The sequence below is a fragment of the Perna viridis genome, chromosome 7 (genome assembly GCF_037379345.1).
Source record: "Perna viridis isolate PV_CMFRI_1.1 ecotype Kerala chromosome 7, ASM3737934v1, whole genome shotgun sequence".
NCBI classification, from domain to species: domain Eukaryota; kingdom Metazoa; phylum Mollusca; class Bivalvia; order Mytilida; family Mytilidae; genus Perna; species Perna viridis.
In genome coordinates this window covers 22,824,528-22,839,787 of record NC_142451.1, presented here as the reverse complement: position 1 = coordinate 22,839,787, position 15,260 = coordinate 22,824,528, and the positions used below count along the sequence as shown (strand labels likewise).

Genomic DNA, 15,260 nt, shown 5'->3' with positions numbered 1-15,260 from the left:
TACAAATTTTAAAATATACTTTTTTTCACATTTGTGCATATTTCTTTCTAAAAATATCCAATATGAATACCTGTTGTATTTTTTATTGTAAATCATGAAAAATGGTTACATTAAATAAATTAAATGTTATCTTTAATGACCGTATAGATCTGAATTCAGAACATTAACATATTGAAAATACATTGCAGTATTTGTACACTAGATGTGCTCAAACATCCGCACACTAAATATTCATGTATAACATTACTAACAGAAATAAGAATTAACATTTCAGAAAGGCTCCTAAAAGTGTTTCCAATGCAGAAGATACTCCCAAAAAATCCAAATTTATGTGGAAAAATTGTACATATTCCACTTAATTGATTAAACGGATGAAATTATAATAGCAAGGGTACAAATGAAATGAGGAAAAATAAATATTAGAAATAAACACTAATTAGTGCAATCTGAACTTTTTAAAGAAATCAAAATTTGAAACTTTTTTTGGCTTAGCATTGTTAAATAATATCAGATTTACTTTTGCAATGACTAAACTACAATATTCAAAATAAGTTAAAAAAAAGAAAAAAATGAAAAATAACACAGTACATGTAATTCACAAATTTAGACTATGCCAAATACGTAAAAATACCCCAGAAATTTTGGAATTTAGACAAAAAACAGAATAAAATCAAGGCATTAAAGACTATATATAGAATATAGATAACAATAAAAGAATATAACATATTTAAAATCTTCACCAAAGAACAGAAGAAACACAACATAAGAATCACTGACTTTGTTCTTTATTAATGACTGGAAATTGTTTCTGTGTGAAATAAAGGGAAAAAGAGACATAACTTTACGTTATAGGACATATCTACTTCATTATGAATAAATTATTCATTATTTTTTTTCCAATGCTTCAGTAGTCATTAAGAATTAATACTAAAAACATGTACATGAATGTATATTTACTTCTGTAAAAATCTTGTAAAGAGACTTGTAAACAGATGTTTACTAATGATAACTAGTAGAAGAAAAACTTGTTAGTTCTACGTTTGGAGAATTGGAGAAGAACCAAGTTTTTTTCCCTAAGTTTCCATTTTTTTTCTGTCAATACAAGCTTCTATACACTAGTCCTGCTTCTTAAACAAAGATATAAATATAACAATGATGAAATATTCCATGTCCTGGTTATTTTGCAGCTTGTGGGATCTGTGGTAATCCATACTCATCAACTGGGACATTATCCTAAAGTAAAAATTCATGTTCAAATTAAATTCTTTAAAGTTTATACATGAAGGAATTGATTGTAAATCAGCATGCAGTAAAAAGTTAATGATTCATCATAGTTGGTTTATCATGGATAAACATGTACATTTCTTTTTGTACATGTGTCTAATGAGGTTGGAATAAATTGTTACAGGTCCTAATACCATGAATACAGAAAATTGAATGTCAATGATAAATATATAGGAGGGCTGGTCTTGTTCACCCTAAATGTAATTAAGCAGCAGTCTTTATAGCAATTAGATCAGAGTAAAAAACCTGCAGAATTCATTTTTGTTTCTTTTTTTCAGAAATAGTTAATGACTACAAAACAAGACTTAGTTTGTCATTTGATTTCAATACAAAAATTACACAGGCGTGGATTCAGGCAGGGACGCAACTGGCACTTAACACCCAGAAAATTGGCAACATATTTTTTTGTATGAAATCATGTTTTTCAATATTTTTATCTCAATAAATATTCTAGCCTTGCTTCTCTTGGCATTTAATTTTATTTGTATTCCCTAACCTAAAATCTTAATTCCTCCACTGTTATACAGATTGTATATAAAATTATCACTTTCCCAAGAGTTATTGTAGATAGGTTGATAGTAATAGATGAATGTATGTACATGTATGTTTTTTTTGGCAAAAACTCGGATCTGAATACAGAATGGCTATTGTTCCATACAAATATAGCATATATGTAGACTGAAAAAGCATTCTTAATTCAGTGGGTTTCATTACACCATGAATCACCTTTACCATTTGCAGTACCTGAATTTTATACGAGCTAGTACTTAAAATTAGATTGCTCACTGCTGAATATATGTGTTGCCATATCAATAAGTGGACCCCCTTTTACTAATCATTTACAGTTCCACTATATATACGTTGTAATAAAGCTGTTTTATAAGTGTCTCTTTTCCTATTGTGATCACCATACATGTACATATTTCAAAAACTGTCCTTTAATGGTCAAAGCAAGTGTATGCAGATATAGTACAAATAAAACGTGTGATTTCAATCTATAATTTCTACAATCAACTAATTTTAAAACTTTATTGTTGAAATTATAGATTGAAAAAAGTTTAAATATGCTTGTTTTATCATTTGCTTGCTTCCACCAAGACAAGAAATCACATTGAACTCTGAACAGAACACATAATAATCCAAAAACTTGTCTAAACTAGACAAGTTTAAGTCCCTGTATATCAATTTAAATGTATTTTGAACCTTGGTAAACCAAACACCTGCTTAAACAAAACCAATTTTAATTTGCAAAAGTGGTTCACCTTAGAGAGGTTTCACTTTAGATTATTTTACATAACAACCTAGAGATAAGTTATTATAAAGCCTCTAATTAGCATAACTTTGTTTTTCTATAAAACATACCCTAACACTTTCACTGCCTGGATCAGATGTGGGCACTGATGGCGTAGCCACTGCATCATCTAAATAGGATGAATCTTCAAGATCTAACTCATCTCCTAAAGCATCAAGTTCTGCAGCTAAATCATCTTCATCTAATTCTGGCATTCCGTAACTTCTACCCATTACCTCCTGTATCTCATTTGCTTGTTCTGATAAATCTTCCAATTCATCTTGTAAATTCTATAGGTACAGAACGAAATACAAAATCTTTAAATTGATGTTTTAGATTCTGTAGCATAAAGGTGTGGTACAAATACATCTTTAAAATTATAAACATAATTACCACTTAAAAAAGTTGCTTTTCAAATTGATGTGTTCTACATTCGATATCTTAACAACTTTTTTCCCTTTTTTCATAAAAATGATACAATTAATGATTAATAAAAGTACATGTATATAAATGACATGATGATTTAAATAATTATCCAATAAATTCAATAAATTAAATTCTGTGTTGGTTGACATCGTCCATTATCTGGAGAAAGAAACTTTTTTCACCAACTTTAAATAAACTGGCAATTCTAGCATTTGCCAAAATTTCGGTTTTTTCCGCTCAGCACAATTCCCTTCAAAAGTTCTATATGCCATGTGATTTGATATCAATCCTGTCCAAATAAAAATTAGAGCAACTTCCAAGAGCCTCTATTTTTTGTTTGATTGCACAATTAGAGAACTGAAGAGGCAGACATAAATCAACCATAAAAAGTTTATAAACTACTTAATTCTAACATGACAAAAAATGTAGACTTTATATACAATAAAGAGTTTGTTGCAAATATATTTGGAAGTATCATGCTTGCCGCTTCATAAAATGTATATTGCAATCCCAAGGTCACACAATACTGTATAGTTTAACTATTTTTTGTTAAAACTAATTATCATGCTGGCAATGGGTATTTACAATAAATCAAGGTTGAGAGGAAAACAAAGGCAAAAAATATTTTTAAAAAATGCATTAAAAAATTACAATAAAATTTTTAAACAACCAATGTCAGGTGCGTAGCTGATGCCAAATTGAAGTGTAGGCAAAATTACGGCAGGGGGTCTGGGGGCCGCTTAAGGCTCCCAGCAGGTCCAGGGGGGCAAAGACCCACCGCCTCCCCCCAAAGCTCCGCAGAGATAGCATTTTAGAGCATCATTTATGCCTCTCCTGGATGTATTTTATCTTAAAAAAAAAAAAAATGGCAAAATTAAGTGCAGGCAAAAGCTTTTTTGCCTAACGTCAGCTACGCGCCTGAATGTGTTGCCCCCATTGAAAAGTCACATTTTCAACAGTGCAATGTAAGGATTTAAAAAGCATTCACTTTTGGTTATTTGGGAACTAAAATACTGTGAGCAAGTTCAAAAAGAGGATATTATCCCCCTGTTCAATTTGGACTCCAAACATGATAAATTCTTGTTCTTCATTATTTCTGTTTGAAGCATAAAACAATGCTCAACTATCTTCAAGCAAAACTTCATACTGATATGATATCCAATCAGCCTATAAATCTCATCAAAATTTACTGCGTGTTTTGTTAGGGAGGATTCAGCTCAGTCAGTACACACAAACAGGTCGATTCTTTTGATTGATTGATTGTTGATGATTAACGCCCGAGCAGCAATATTCCAGCTATATCCAGGCAATGTTTATTCTTTTTATGGTGGACATTATGCTACTACATGTATGTGGTAAATGTACCTACTGGATAAGCCATCCAATATAAGCCATGTTTCTGAAGACCTAAAAGTATATGAATGAATACCTACCTCCACTTGATCTATATCTACATGCTTGTAAGCTTTTTTAAATTCTTTAACACCTGTTTTCATTGCATCTACCTAAAAAGCATAAAAAACTTATTCATGTTATTTACAAATATAAAATGTATCTTCATGCTATCAATTTGATACATGTGCAGTACTTATATGGTAATTGTAAAATGTGAATAACCAAAATATGATCTTGAGTGTCGAGATTTAACCGGAGGCTCCCAGGATATTCAACTGAAGGTTTCTTTCTATTTATTATAGTTTTCAAAATATTAGCTGAAAACTGCTAAAAACATTATGTTCCACCTTTCAAGGGCAATTACTCTAACAAGGAGTCGTTCTGCATCTTTCATCCAATGCAGACTTTTGTAGGCCTTATAAAGATCATTTCATCAATTAAAAACTATTAAAAAAATATCCTTTTCACCTTTCAAGGGCAATAACTCTAACAAAGAGTTGTTTGACCTTTGAAAGAATTTGGCAAAACCTACATGTAACAGTTCTGGAGATAAAAGAGAAACACTTCTTCCTATCCCTATGTTGTATTTTATATTCGTTAGTTCTATGCAGAATACCCAAAGAACATTCATACCAAATTTGGTTCTAATTGGTAAAGTAGTGTTAGAGGAGAAGATTTTTGAAAGAAATACATGTAACATTAAAAATAGCAAAAAAATGTCGAAAAAAGGACAATAGCTACAACATAAAAGATTAAGTAGCTGTCTTTGTAAGAATTGTGTAAAATCTGAAAAATGTGATACACCCCAAAAAGGCTACATATTTTTACTTTTGTAATTAAGTTGTTTTATGGGTCTATATTATGAAATGTGTCATCATTCATTCAAATCTGCCTGTTCTTAGGAGATAATCAACATTGAAAATCAAATAGATTCTATTGTATTTGAGTGTCATTTACAGAGTTATCTCACTTACTTTTGAATTCTACAGTGCATTCTATACAATTTTTATCTCCTATGAGCATGGGTTATATGAAAAACCAAATGTTAATTTCTGTTTACTAAAGCATTTTAAACAAAATATTAAAAATAAAAATATGTAGGCTTTCCAACCATGTATCACATTTTGCATAATTCTTAGCTGGAGTGCTACTTAAAAATAAAATTAACCAGATAGATCACATTATACTTAACACCTTTGCCAATGTCAGAATTAGGCTAAACCTAATGGTTTTAGAGATATATGTGAAAAACTTCTGTGTGACCCCTATATTCTACTTTAAGTAATGGTGGCCTGTTTTTTGATGAATCAAAAATCCCTACAAAAGTTCTATGCATAATACCCCAAGGAACATTTATACCAATATTGGTTCTTATTGATCCAGTAGTTTCAGTGGAGAAGAATAAAGAAAAATTGATAACAACATAGACGACAGAGGATGACGGACGCCAAGTGATGGCAATAGATCTAATGGCCTAATGCCAGGTGAGCTAAAAAGTGTGTAAGTTTTGCAAGAGTTAAATTTACAAGCCTTCTCAGCATAAGTAATGACTCCTTGGTTATTCACAATTACTAATTGACAACTGTGAACAGGGAAATTTTCACCCAGTCTTTTTTTTTCAGTTTTTTGCGATCAATCTGCTTTTGCAATTGTTCTTCAAATCATACTATTATGTTCTTCAAAGAAATTATTCACGACAGTATAATGTTCACATTACAGGTCTTTCTGTGAAAATAGTGACAATAAAACTGTAACAAAAATTTCATCATTTACAGTAAATTATTCATTCTATAGATTTCTCAATAATTTTTTATTTTTTCAAACGAAACTTAACTTTTGTGATTGGGGGATCCAAATTATCAGTGACATCATATAAAGTTAATGTAACAAGGAAAAGGTTACGTTTGGCAGAGTAAAGTCTGAGAGTGAAGTTTCAGAATTGTATTCACATGTACATGTATGTAAATTTTTATAGGTCTAGTGGTTTAAGTTACTCACTTCTGTAATTTACTTACAGTTGTTTTTGTGTCTTTGATATTCTGTATGTTATAATTCTGTTGCTCTAAGTTAAATGATTGTTGACTTAAATTCTCCCTCTGATTTTCATACCTTAAATTATTATTAAGAATTCATAATAAAAAACTTACTGTGATTTACATATACTACAATATCACAGTCCTCGAATTGAAACATAAAATGATATCAATTCTTCTGTTAAAAATCAACCTTATTCCTGCTAACTGCTAACCAGCCAATTCATTGCTTCATGCAGCAACTAGTCAATTAAATGTTGAATCATGGCTATTACATTTTGTTATATTTAAAAAAAAACAAAGCATTCTGATTTATTTTCTTCTCCAAAATTGTTTCTGAAAAATCATCAGGAATTGATCATTAGGTGTGCACTTTTCTGACATTAAATTCAGCTTTTATGTTCTTATGACATGCATTAGATTTTATGCTGTCTTTACATTTAGGTGTAATATTTTAAGTATAAATAGTATGTTGTACTCACATTTTTCTTTGTTTCAACACACGTAAAGCTTTCTGTTTAACTGTATTCTAAAAAGTAAATTACATATACTTTATGAAAAATACATGTTCTTTGAAATCACTTTCAAAGTTTCAATTCTCTTTCTGCACAAAATTTACTGAATATTCTCTTACTGACATTTTGTACAAATGTACATCTAAAATACACTGTATTCATATGCATACATTATTTCAAATTCATAAAGCAAGAAACACATTTGTCTGTAGATTCTTTCCATGTAGTGCAAAACACAAAACAACACATAGAAAAAAAAATAATGCAAAGACTTAAAAAAAATATTAGTTTATCAAAAAATTGCCTTACCTTTGCCGGTCCATCTCTCATTTTTTTCATTTGATCTTTATACTTTTTTAATTCTGCATCAAGTCTTGCAATCTTTTTGTCAATTGAATCACCTCGACTGTCAATCTAAATACACAAAAACATACAATCTTGCATCAATCAAAAAGATTAAAATTATACAAAAAAATTAAATGATGATTGTTGTTCAATTGAAAATTTCTTTCCATCTACATGTATAATGGTTTTCAAAAAATTTCTAAAAACTGCAAACTTATTTTTGTTTCAGTTCAATTGCAATAAATCTAATAAGGAATTATTTACAAGTTTGAACAATGGGAGACTGTAAGAATCAAGTTTGAACAAAGGGACTGGGAGACTGTAAGGATTGAGTTTGAACAAAGGGACTAGGAGACTGTAAGGATCGAGTTTGAACAAAGGGAGACTGTAAGGATCGAGTTTGAACAAAGGGACTAGGAGACTGTAAGGATAGAGTTTGAACAAAGGGAGACTGTAAGGATCAAGTTTGAACAAAGGGAGGCTGTAATGATCAAGTTTCAACAAAGGGAGGCTGTAAGGATCGATTTGAATGAAGAGAGGCTCTTAAGATCAAGTTTGAACAAAGGGAGACTGTAAGGATCAAGTTTGAACAAAATGAGGCTGTAAGGATAAGTTTGAACAAAGGAAGGCTCTAAGGATCAAGTTTGAACAAAGGGAGACTCTAAGGATCAAGTTTGAACAAAATGAGGCTCTAAGGATCAAGTTTGAACAAATGGGCACTGTAAGGATCACGTTTGAATAAAGGGACGTTGTAAGAATGGAGTCTGAACAAAGGGAAACTGTGAGGATCGAGTTTGAACAAAGGGATGCTGTAAGGATGGAGTCTTAACAAAGGGAGGCTGTAAGGATTGAGTATGAACAAAGGGAGACTGTAAGGATCAAGTCTGAATAAAGGGAGGCTGTAAGGATCGGGTTTGAACAAAGGGAGACTGTGAGGATTGAGATTGAACAAAGGGAGGCTGTAAGGATCAAGTTTGAGCAAAGGGAGCCTGTAAGGATTAAGTTTGAACAAAGGGAGACTGTAAGGATCAAGTTTGAACAAAAGGAGAATGTAAAGGTCATAAATTTAAAGTTTCTTTCTACCTACTGTATTCTGTGGCCATTTGTATTGACTCGTCAGCATAATCAACACTTTTATTTAAGTAGACAAAAAGTACATGTAACCAGTCTTCTGGCCACACAGTGTGTCACAGTACAGCCATAGCAAGAAATAGCTTTGGACACTAAATCCCAAAAGCATGAAACGAATAAATTAGAATTCAGGACTGTTTGCACTGAATTTGTTTCCCCTGAGTTTGATTTGCCCTATATTTTATGATTTCCAGGTACATTGTACATGTACATTTGCACATATGGTTTGGTAAAGTATCTTATCCACTTATTGACACTGTTAACAACCAAGGCAACAAGAAAGAGAAATAATTTTCATATTATTTATATTTTTTTAAAACTTTTTTTGTGGTTGCAAAATCTACAAATAAGTTGAAAGCATATTTATGGTAACCATAAATATCTATATATTGCCGAATACTGTAAGCAAGCTCTTACATTTACAAGTGTATTTTTTTTTATATGCATATTTAACTTTATTAATTTATAGCTTATACTCCATTCATATACAATGTACATTTGTATAACATTATGATGAAATTTTTATATAAAAATTTAAAGTCTACAAATGTACATTATACATGTATTTTTACTTAACTTTTGTCAACGTAGTAATTTTACTTAGTTAAAAACATATTTTAAGGATTCGAAGTAGACGAAAAATTTAAACATGTTTTTTTACTTATTATAATACTCCCTGCTATAATTCTTTATGCAGCATGCAATTGTGATGATCCTTTGATCTGTGTAAGCATTTTCAATCTATTTATTGTCTCCCAAGAATGAATGGACCCAAGGTGAACAGACTCAGGCAACAAGTTACTAGGGCAAACCGATGCAATACCATACAATCAGAGCAGGAGAGCTTGTGTCAATGGAAACCATTAAGCTTCTCTTCTGATGTTCGAAAAAGAACCAATTCGCAAAAGTTTAAAATATACTAATGGAGTAGTAGATCTTGCCAGCAAGCAATTTTCGCCAACCAATTTTTTTGTCCTTTCCTATGAAACAAGTTCATGTCCAAAATGGATTGTTGATATATTGCTCTAAATAATAAGCTATCAAACAACAATTTTCATTGAAGAATAAAATTTTGGTGAGCAGATTGGCAAGAAAAGACAACTTTCACATTCACATTTATTTCGAATCCGGCAGAAACTAGTTTACTGTTTTATATTGCTAGACAAGGAAAGGATATTGGGTTCAAAGTTATAAGAACAATAATAGTTATATGCAAATATGACTCCTAACATGAAAATATGGGAAACACTTCTATAATACATGTACATGTATAGCCTGACTGGATGCAATAATCACTGGACACTGTTTCAAATGATTTAAATTGTTTCTTCTCCTCTTTGGCTATTATGTTGCATAATTTGATAATGTTGCTAAATATAAAACCCTTGCTTGATTACTAATGTTTTCCTGTAAAAAAGGAGCTCATGCACATTTCATGAATGATGTAGAAGACAACTATTTTATTATGAAAAATGGCACCAACGAGTGTTTCTCTCGGGGAAAATCATAATGGTACAATGTAAGTACAATGCACAAATGTACATTCTGTTCTCTTTTGTTAAAGATGAAAGACATACAAGTATACCTCCTTATTCTTTTGATATACAAAAAGCTATTCTTGTCTACTAAATAAGCTCAAAATGACATGTTTTACAGCTCTGCATGGTTATCTCCATTCTAATCACTGGAAAAATAATGATTTTATTGGAAAATCCCCAAACCCTTGAAAATTTATCTAATTACATGTATATCATATTTATTAAAAAAAAATTGTTGCTCAAACACAAAAGATTACTCTTCGGTGATGTGGTGCTCTTTTTTATGGGAGGAATTTATAGCCCAATACAAGAAAAACAAAATACAAAATGTAGTTTCTTCCTCAATGATATCAGATTCTTACTGTTATGGCTGACTGACTTGTTTACATGGGGAAAATGTTATTTTTAAAGCATTTTAATGCTTGGCTGATACAAAATGTACCTGTAAACTGAGTAAGTTGTCAAGGGAGAATCAAATTATCTACTCTAATAGTCAAATAAGTAATTGTGATCATACTGACAGTTTTATGGTCCATGCAAAATTGCCGAAGGCGCACCAGGTCACCACAAGTGGGTTATGCCAATCATAAAAAAAAAAAAGAGATATACAGGACCTGAACAAAGTCTGCAGTTATAGGTATTTTTTATTGTATTGATCTATCTTGAATTTCACCCCAAATTTGAAGCTGATGAACTTCAATGATTTTAATATTTCAATGCAAAACTTGTTGATAATTGCATCTGGTAAGGCTATGTATCATTAGAATTCCTGGCAGTACTCGAACCAAGTTTCTGTTCCCTAGGCTCCCATTGAAATGTCGCCTGACCTATCAATGAAAATCTTTTCTGGAATGAAAGTGAATGCGAAAGTCAGGAAAGATCTACTCTCTGACCAGTATTCTTATTCACAAAGTAAACACTACAAATTTTTAGATTTCCGTAAATTTTGGACAAGTGTTAATACACTCCTAAGGAGCATAAATGGCTGTTTTGTCAACTGGGTCATGCATACTTATGGGCAGAAAAAGCATCAAGATCCGATTTGTGCATGTAAAATCAGGAGCTTATAATAAACTGTATAATGGCAGCTCCATTTTGGTATACTTGGTAAATACGTAAATGTGATTGAGGACCATACCAGTCTAGGAAACATAAACTAGCTTTGATGATTAAATACAAATTGATTCTGAGCTTTTTCAAAGATAGGGATGGTCAAATCATGGTACCCGAATGTTTATGAAAATGCCGTTATGAATCTGATAATCAATACCGGACTATTCGACTCAAAGACATTTCGGAGTCCTGGAGCATGACAACCCACAGTTCCTCACCAAAGCTGGACATTTCGGCCCATACATATTTCAGACCATGACAATAAGAAAATGAATAAAGACTATAAAAACCATATATATCATTTCACAGTTCACCACATTGCAATAATAACAGGGCTGACAGAAATTATGTAAGGACTTAGTGTTTGAATTCATGTTTTTTCAGGAGCATTTAAGGTCTCACCTTCCTCATATTAAAACGTACTCTACTATCTACCTGTCTTCTGCTGAGAGACTTCTTAGACTTAGGTCGGTACTACGAATCACCGGAATGCCCCGTAATCACCGAAATGCCCCTACAAATCACCGGAATGCCACCGAAATGCCCCTTATTTGGTTGTAAAACTATTAAAATTTTATAAATATTGATTCTATGAGATGTTATGAGGTATATCTACATAATAAAATTTTGATATTTTTACACGAAGATTTTTTATTGAAAGAAATAAATATTAGCATCAAAGAAAGATAACTCTCGCTTATTGAAACATGAATGTACTCTGCATAATAACCGATTACATACAGATAACGATGCAAGTTTTTATCTGTTTAATAAATTATTTGCAAATCAATTGTATAACAAATAATAATTTATTTATTTTTTGTAAAAAAGGACAATTGAAAAATTGCCCTTTTTTTAATCTTGCCGATCATAAGTTCTACCGCTCGTCGTTCAAGGGTCATTTACATAATTATACAAGCTAATTATAAATCAGATCTGAGAATTTAATAATTATCACCAAAATGCAATCTTAATTAGTTAATTTCTAATGAAGAGACAATAATTTTTGACACTAGTTTTTTTATGATCTTAAACTTGTATTTGATCTTCCGCTTCTCATCATTAAAAAATAAAAATGTATATAAGGTTAAATATATTTATGTTCTACAATCATACCACATTCTGATATTCAGTATGGCTGGGTTATACCCCTGCACTGAATGCAAAAATGAATGCGGTGAAGGCACCATACAATGTAATTTGTGCACCCGATGGTTGCATGTTCAATGTGTACCCATGTCCGATGTGCAGCTCAAGTCATGGTCGCAACCCATGCTGACCTTCCTCTGCCGCAAATGCTGCTTTGTGAATGGCGAGTTTGACCTGCAGAAATCCTTGCAAAGGTAAAATTTCATTTATATATTTTTTTTAAATCCGGGTTCATATATTTATTTATCAAGTCTATCATAATTAGTACCATACTGAATTTTTCCCCACGGAGAATTACACTGTACATAGCTTTAAAGCATAAAGTCTATTCAGTTTGTAAATTTAAAATGCTGAAGACATAAATGTAAAAAACGATTTATTTTCTTCTTTTGTGAATTGAATCGTTCAATCGTTAACTCCACCGAATACTTGAATTTTCCTCTAGGTAGTATTTCAGAAACGTAAATAAATTGAACAGCGTTTTCTTTCAGCTCGTCTACAAGGTTTTTGATGTTCTTTACTATGTCATTTGGTGAGGAATTATCACAAATGTCATTGCCACCAACTAAAATAATCACTATGTCAGGTTTGAAACACCGAATTAGTGATTCCTGAAAGATAATAGATGTCAACATTCTGTTTGCAATGGGGTGTTAATACCTACCGTAAGGAGAACATTACGCAACATTATGCAACAAATATATCTAGCAAAAGATGGCTTCATATAATTGAGCCATACGGTTAATATAATCATGTATACACAATGGCATAACATGTATATACATTGGTATTTAATTAATGTTACAATTTAGCAATTCTACATTTCCTGACATTATAATGGAAATAGAAACCTGAAAACGTTCTTTACTTTTTAAATATTTAATATTCATATGTTGAACTTAGAATAAGTATAATGGATTGTACCAGGCCTTCCTTTTAGAAATGATTTCAATTTTTCTTTTTCCATTCTTATGTGAGAACTTGTAGTACCGCGTTAAATACACGTATATGAACACATCGCTTCGATGATATTAATCTTTTTGTTTCTTTCAATTACAAATTCGTTCAAAGTGATTTTTGAGATTATCTGTTTAATACATTTCAATCGTTTTATTTTAGGCTCTTGGCGGTTTTAGACAGCAAACCCAGTGTAGTGAAAGCGGCTGCGACATCTGAATCCTTGTTACTTGAGACTTACGGTGTGAAACTTCCTGAACCGACCGAAATAAATAAAGCTCATTTAACAATCGACTCTGTGTCTGTTGACATTTTAAGGATGTATCATCCTGTTCTGCTTTCTAGTGTGTTCCCAGCAAAGACTGTAGGTGATGGTAACTGTATGTACAGATCTGTGTCAAAAGCTCTAACTGGGACTGAGTCCTTCCATGTACTGTTAAGGTTACTTTCGTCCATTGAGATCCTGACCCATCCACAGTTCTACGATACCGCTATAAATTGGAAATCGAAACCCCTCTTAGACCTTGTCAACATCCTGACAACTCTCATAGAGGCCCAATTTAAAGACATTAGGAAGGCAATCGTTGGCACAGGACAGTTTAGGCTTGCAAAGACCTACGAACACTTTGGGGTGACAAGGACTGTTTGGGTATCAAAAACGACAGAGGAGCGTGACAGACACTACAAGCGTTTAAGACAATTTATTCCCAAAGACAAAATGACTGTTACTTCTACGGACGGTAAAATGACTGTAGTTCAGCCCAGGTCACTAGGCAAAAAGATTGGTCAGCACAAACGAAAAATTAACGAGAGGACAAAGACATTCAAAAAAACGAAAACAAAGTAAATGTTCAGCTAAGTGAATGTTCAGCTGTTTGATATTAACAGTGCGTACGCCGTATCTTGTTGTTGAGATGCCCAGAAATGGGTAGGACTCCACTGTTACTATTAAACCTCTTCGCATGGACATCTAAATTATTTTTTTCAGTTTATTGGGAATAGGTTTTTTTCTGCCACACATCTTGTCATCGTGATTGTTTTTTCTTTTTGTTTGTTTGTATTATATTATATATTATATTATCGTCTTTATTATCAATCAGATGAATTTTAATCATGTTATGTGATTTAAAATAGTAGCTATATGTCATATGCCTGAGACGCTTCTTAAATAGTTGCTGAATGATTTTACATGCTTATTATCATTTATATTTTTATGATGTGTTAATCCTTACATTTTTTTAATAGTAGCTTCATATATTCTGTGTTTTGTAAGAATTTGCTATCTGCTTTGCTGACATATTATTGACTGTGTACCAATAAAAAAATATTATGAACTAATTTCAGCATTTAGTTATCAATTAAAGTCTATGAAGTATAAATCATATTGAGTTTCCACCTGATTACTGGTAATTACTAGAGATTGCGCAACATAGTCTTTATCTCCAATGCGAGTTATCGCTCTTTGAACTAATTGACGCTTCGAGAAACAACACTTTAAAATATTTAATTATGGTAGGAATTATGCATTTATGAAAATTTTAAGCATTAATCTTTATGAAATTCATCATGTAAAGTCATTTGAAGGGGCATTTCGGTGATTTCAATGGGCATTCCGGTGATTTGTAGGGGCATTTCGGTGATTACGGGGCATTCCGGTGATTCGTGTTACCCGACTTAGGTCACCTCAATGTAAAAACTTTTTTTACATTAACTAATTTAAGCTGTGCGCACAGGCGCTAGTTTCTGTCTATGTGGGGGAAATACTATCAAACTGGGGTCGACCATCGATAATCGACCCCTGTTTGATAGTATTTTCCCACATAGACAGAAACAACCGCCTGTGCCGGCTGTGGCTGTGCGCTATGAGTATGAACAGATGAAGGGATGAATTTTCTTTCAACGTGATTCCATTCTACACTTACATTTGAAATACAATCCGTGAGATTCGGTGGAGGTTGTTTATCTTTGCCTTTTCCAAACAATCTGTTCATTTTACCGGAAAGTGAAATAGAGATGTCTATAAAAGAAAAACGTATAAACTTTTTTAATATAATGGTTGTTTGTTTTCACCGGAAGTGTGACT

General features: G+C 32.0%; 1 protein-coding gene and 1 long non-coding RNA gene across 2 annotated transcripts in view; one reads left to right on the top strand and one right to left on the bottom strand.

Annotated features, from left to right (window-relative positions):
* The window catches only part of LOC148611840 (uncharacterized), a 12,484-nt gene extending 10,698 nt beyond the window's left edge, over positions 1-1,786 (top strand). The window contains exon 3 of the long non-coding RNA XR_015924237.1: positions 1,563-1,786. This is a non-coding gene — a long non-coding RNA (uncharacterized LOC148611840). The remainder of the gene's footprint in view (positions 1-1,562) is intronic.
* On the bottom strand, positions 68-15,260 carry LOC148611839 (charged multivesicular body protein 5-like). Its single transcript, XM_088592759.1, has 7 exons — positions 15,100-15,260; positions 7,254-7,358; positions 6,912-6,958; positions 6,412-6,505; positions 4,435-4,506; positions 2,647-2,865; positions 68-1,233 (listed from the first exon to the last, which is right to left on the bottom strand). Exons 1-7 carry the CDS (start codon positions 15,166-15,168, stop codon positions 1,177-1,179), a joined length of 663 nt encoding a protein of 220 aa, XP_088448885.1. The 5' UTR covers positions 15,169-15,260; the 3' UTR covers positions 68-1,176.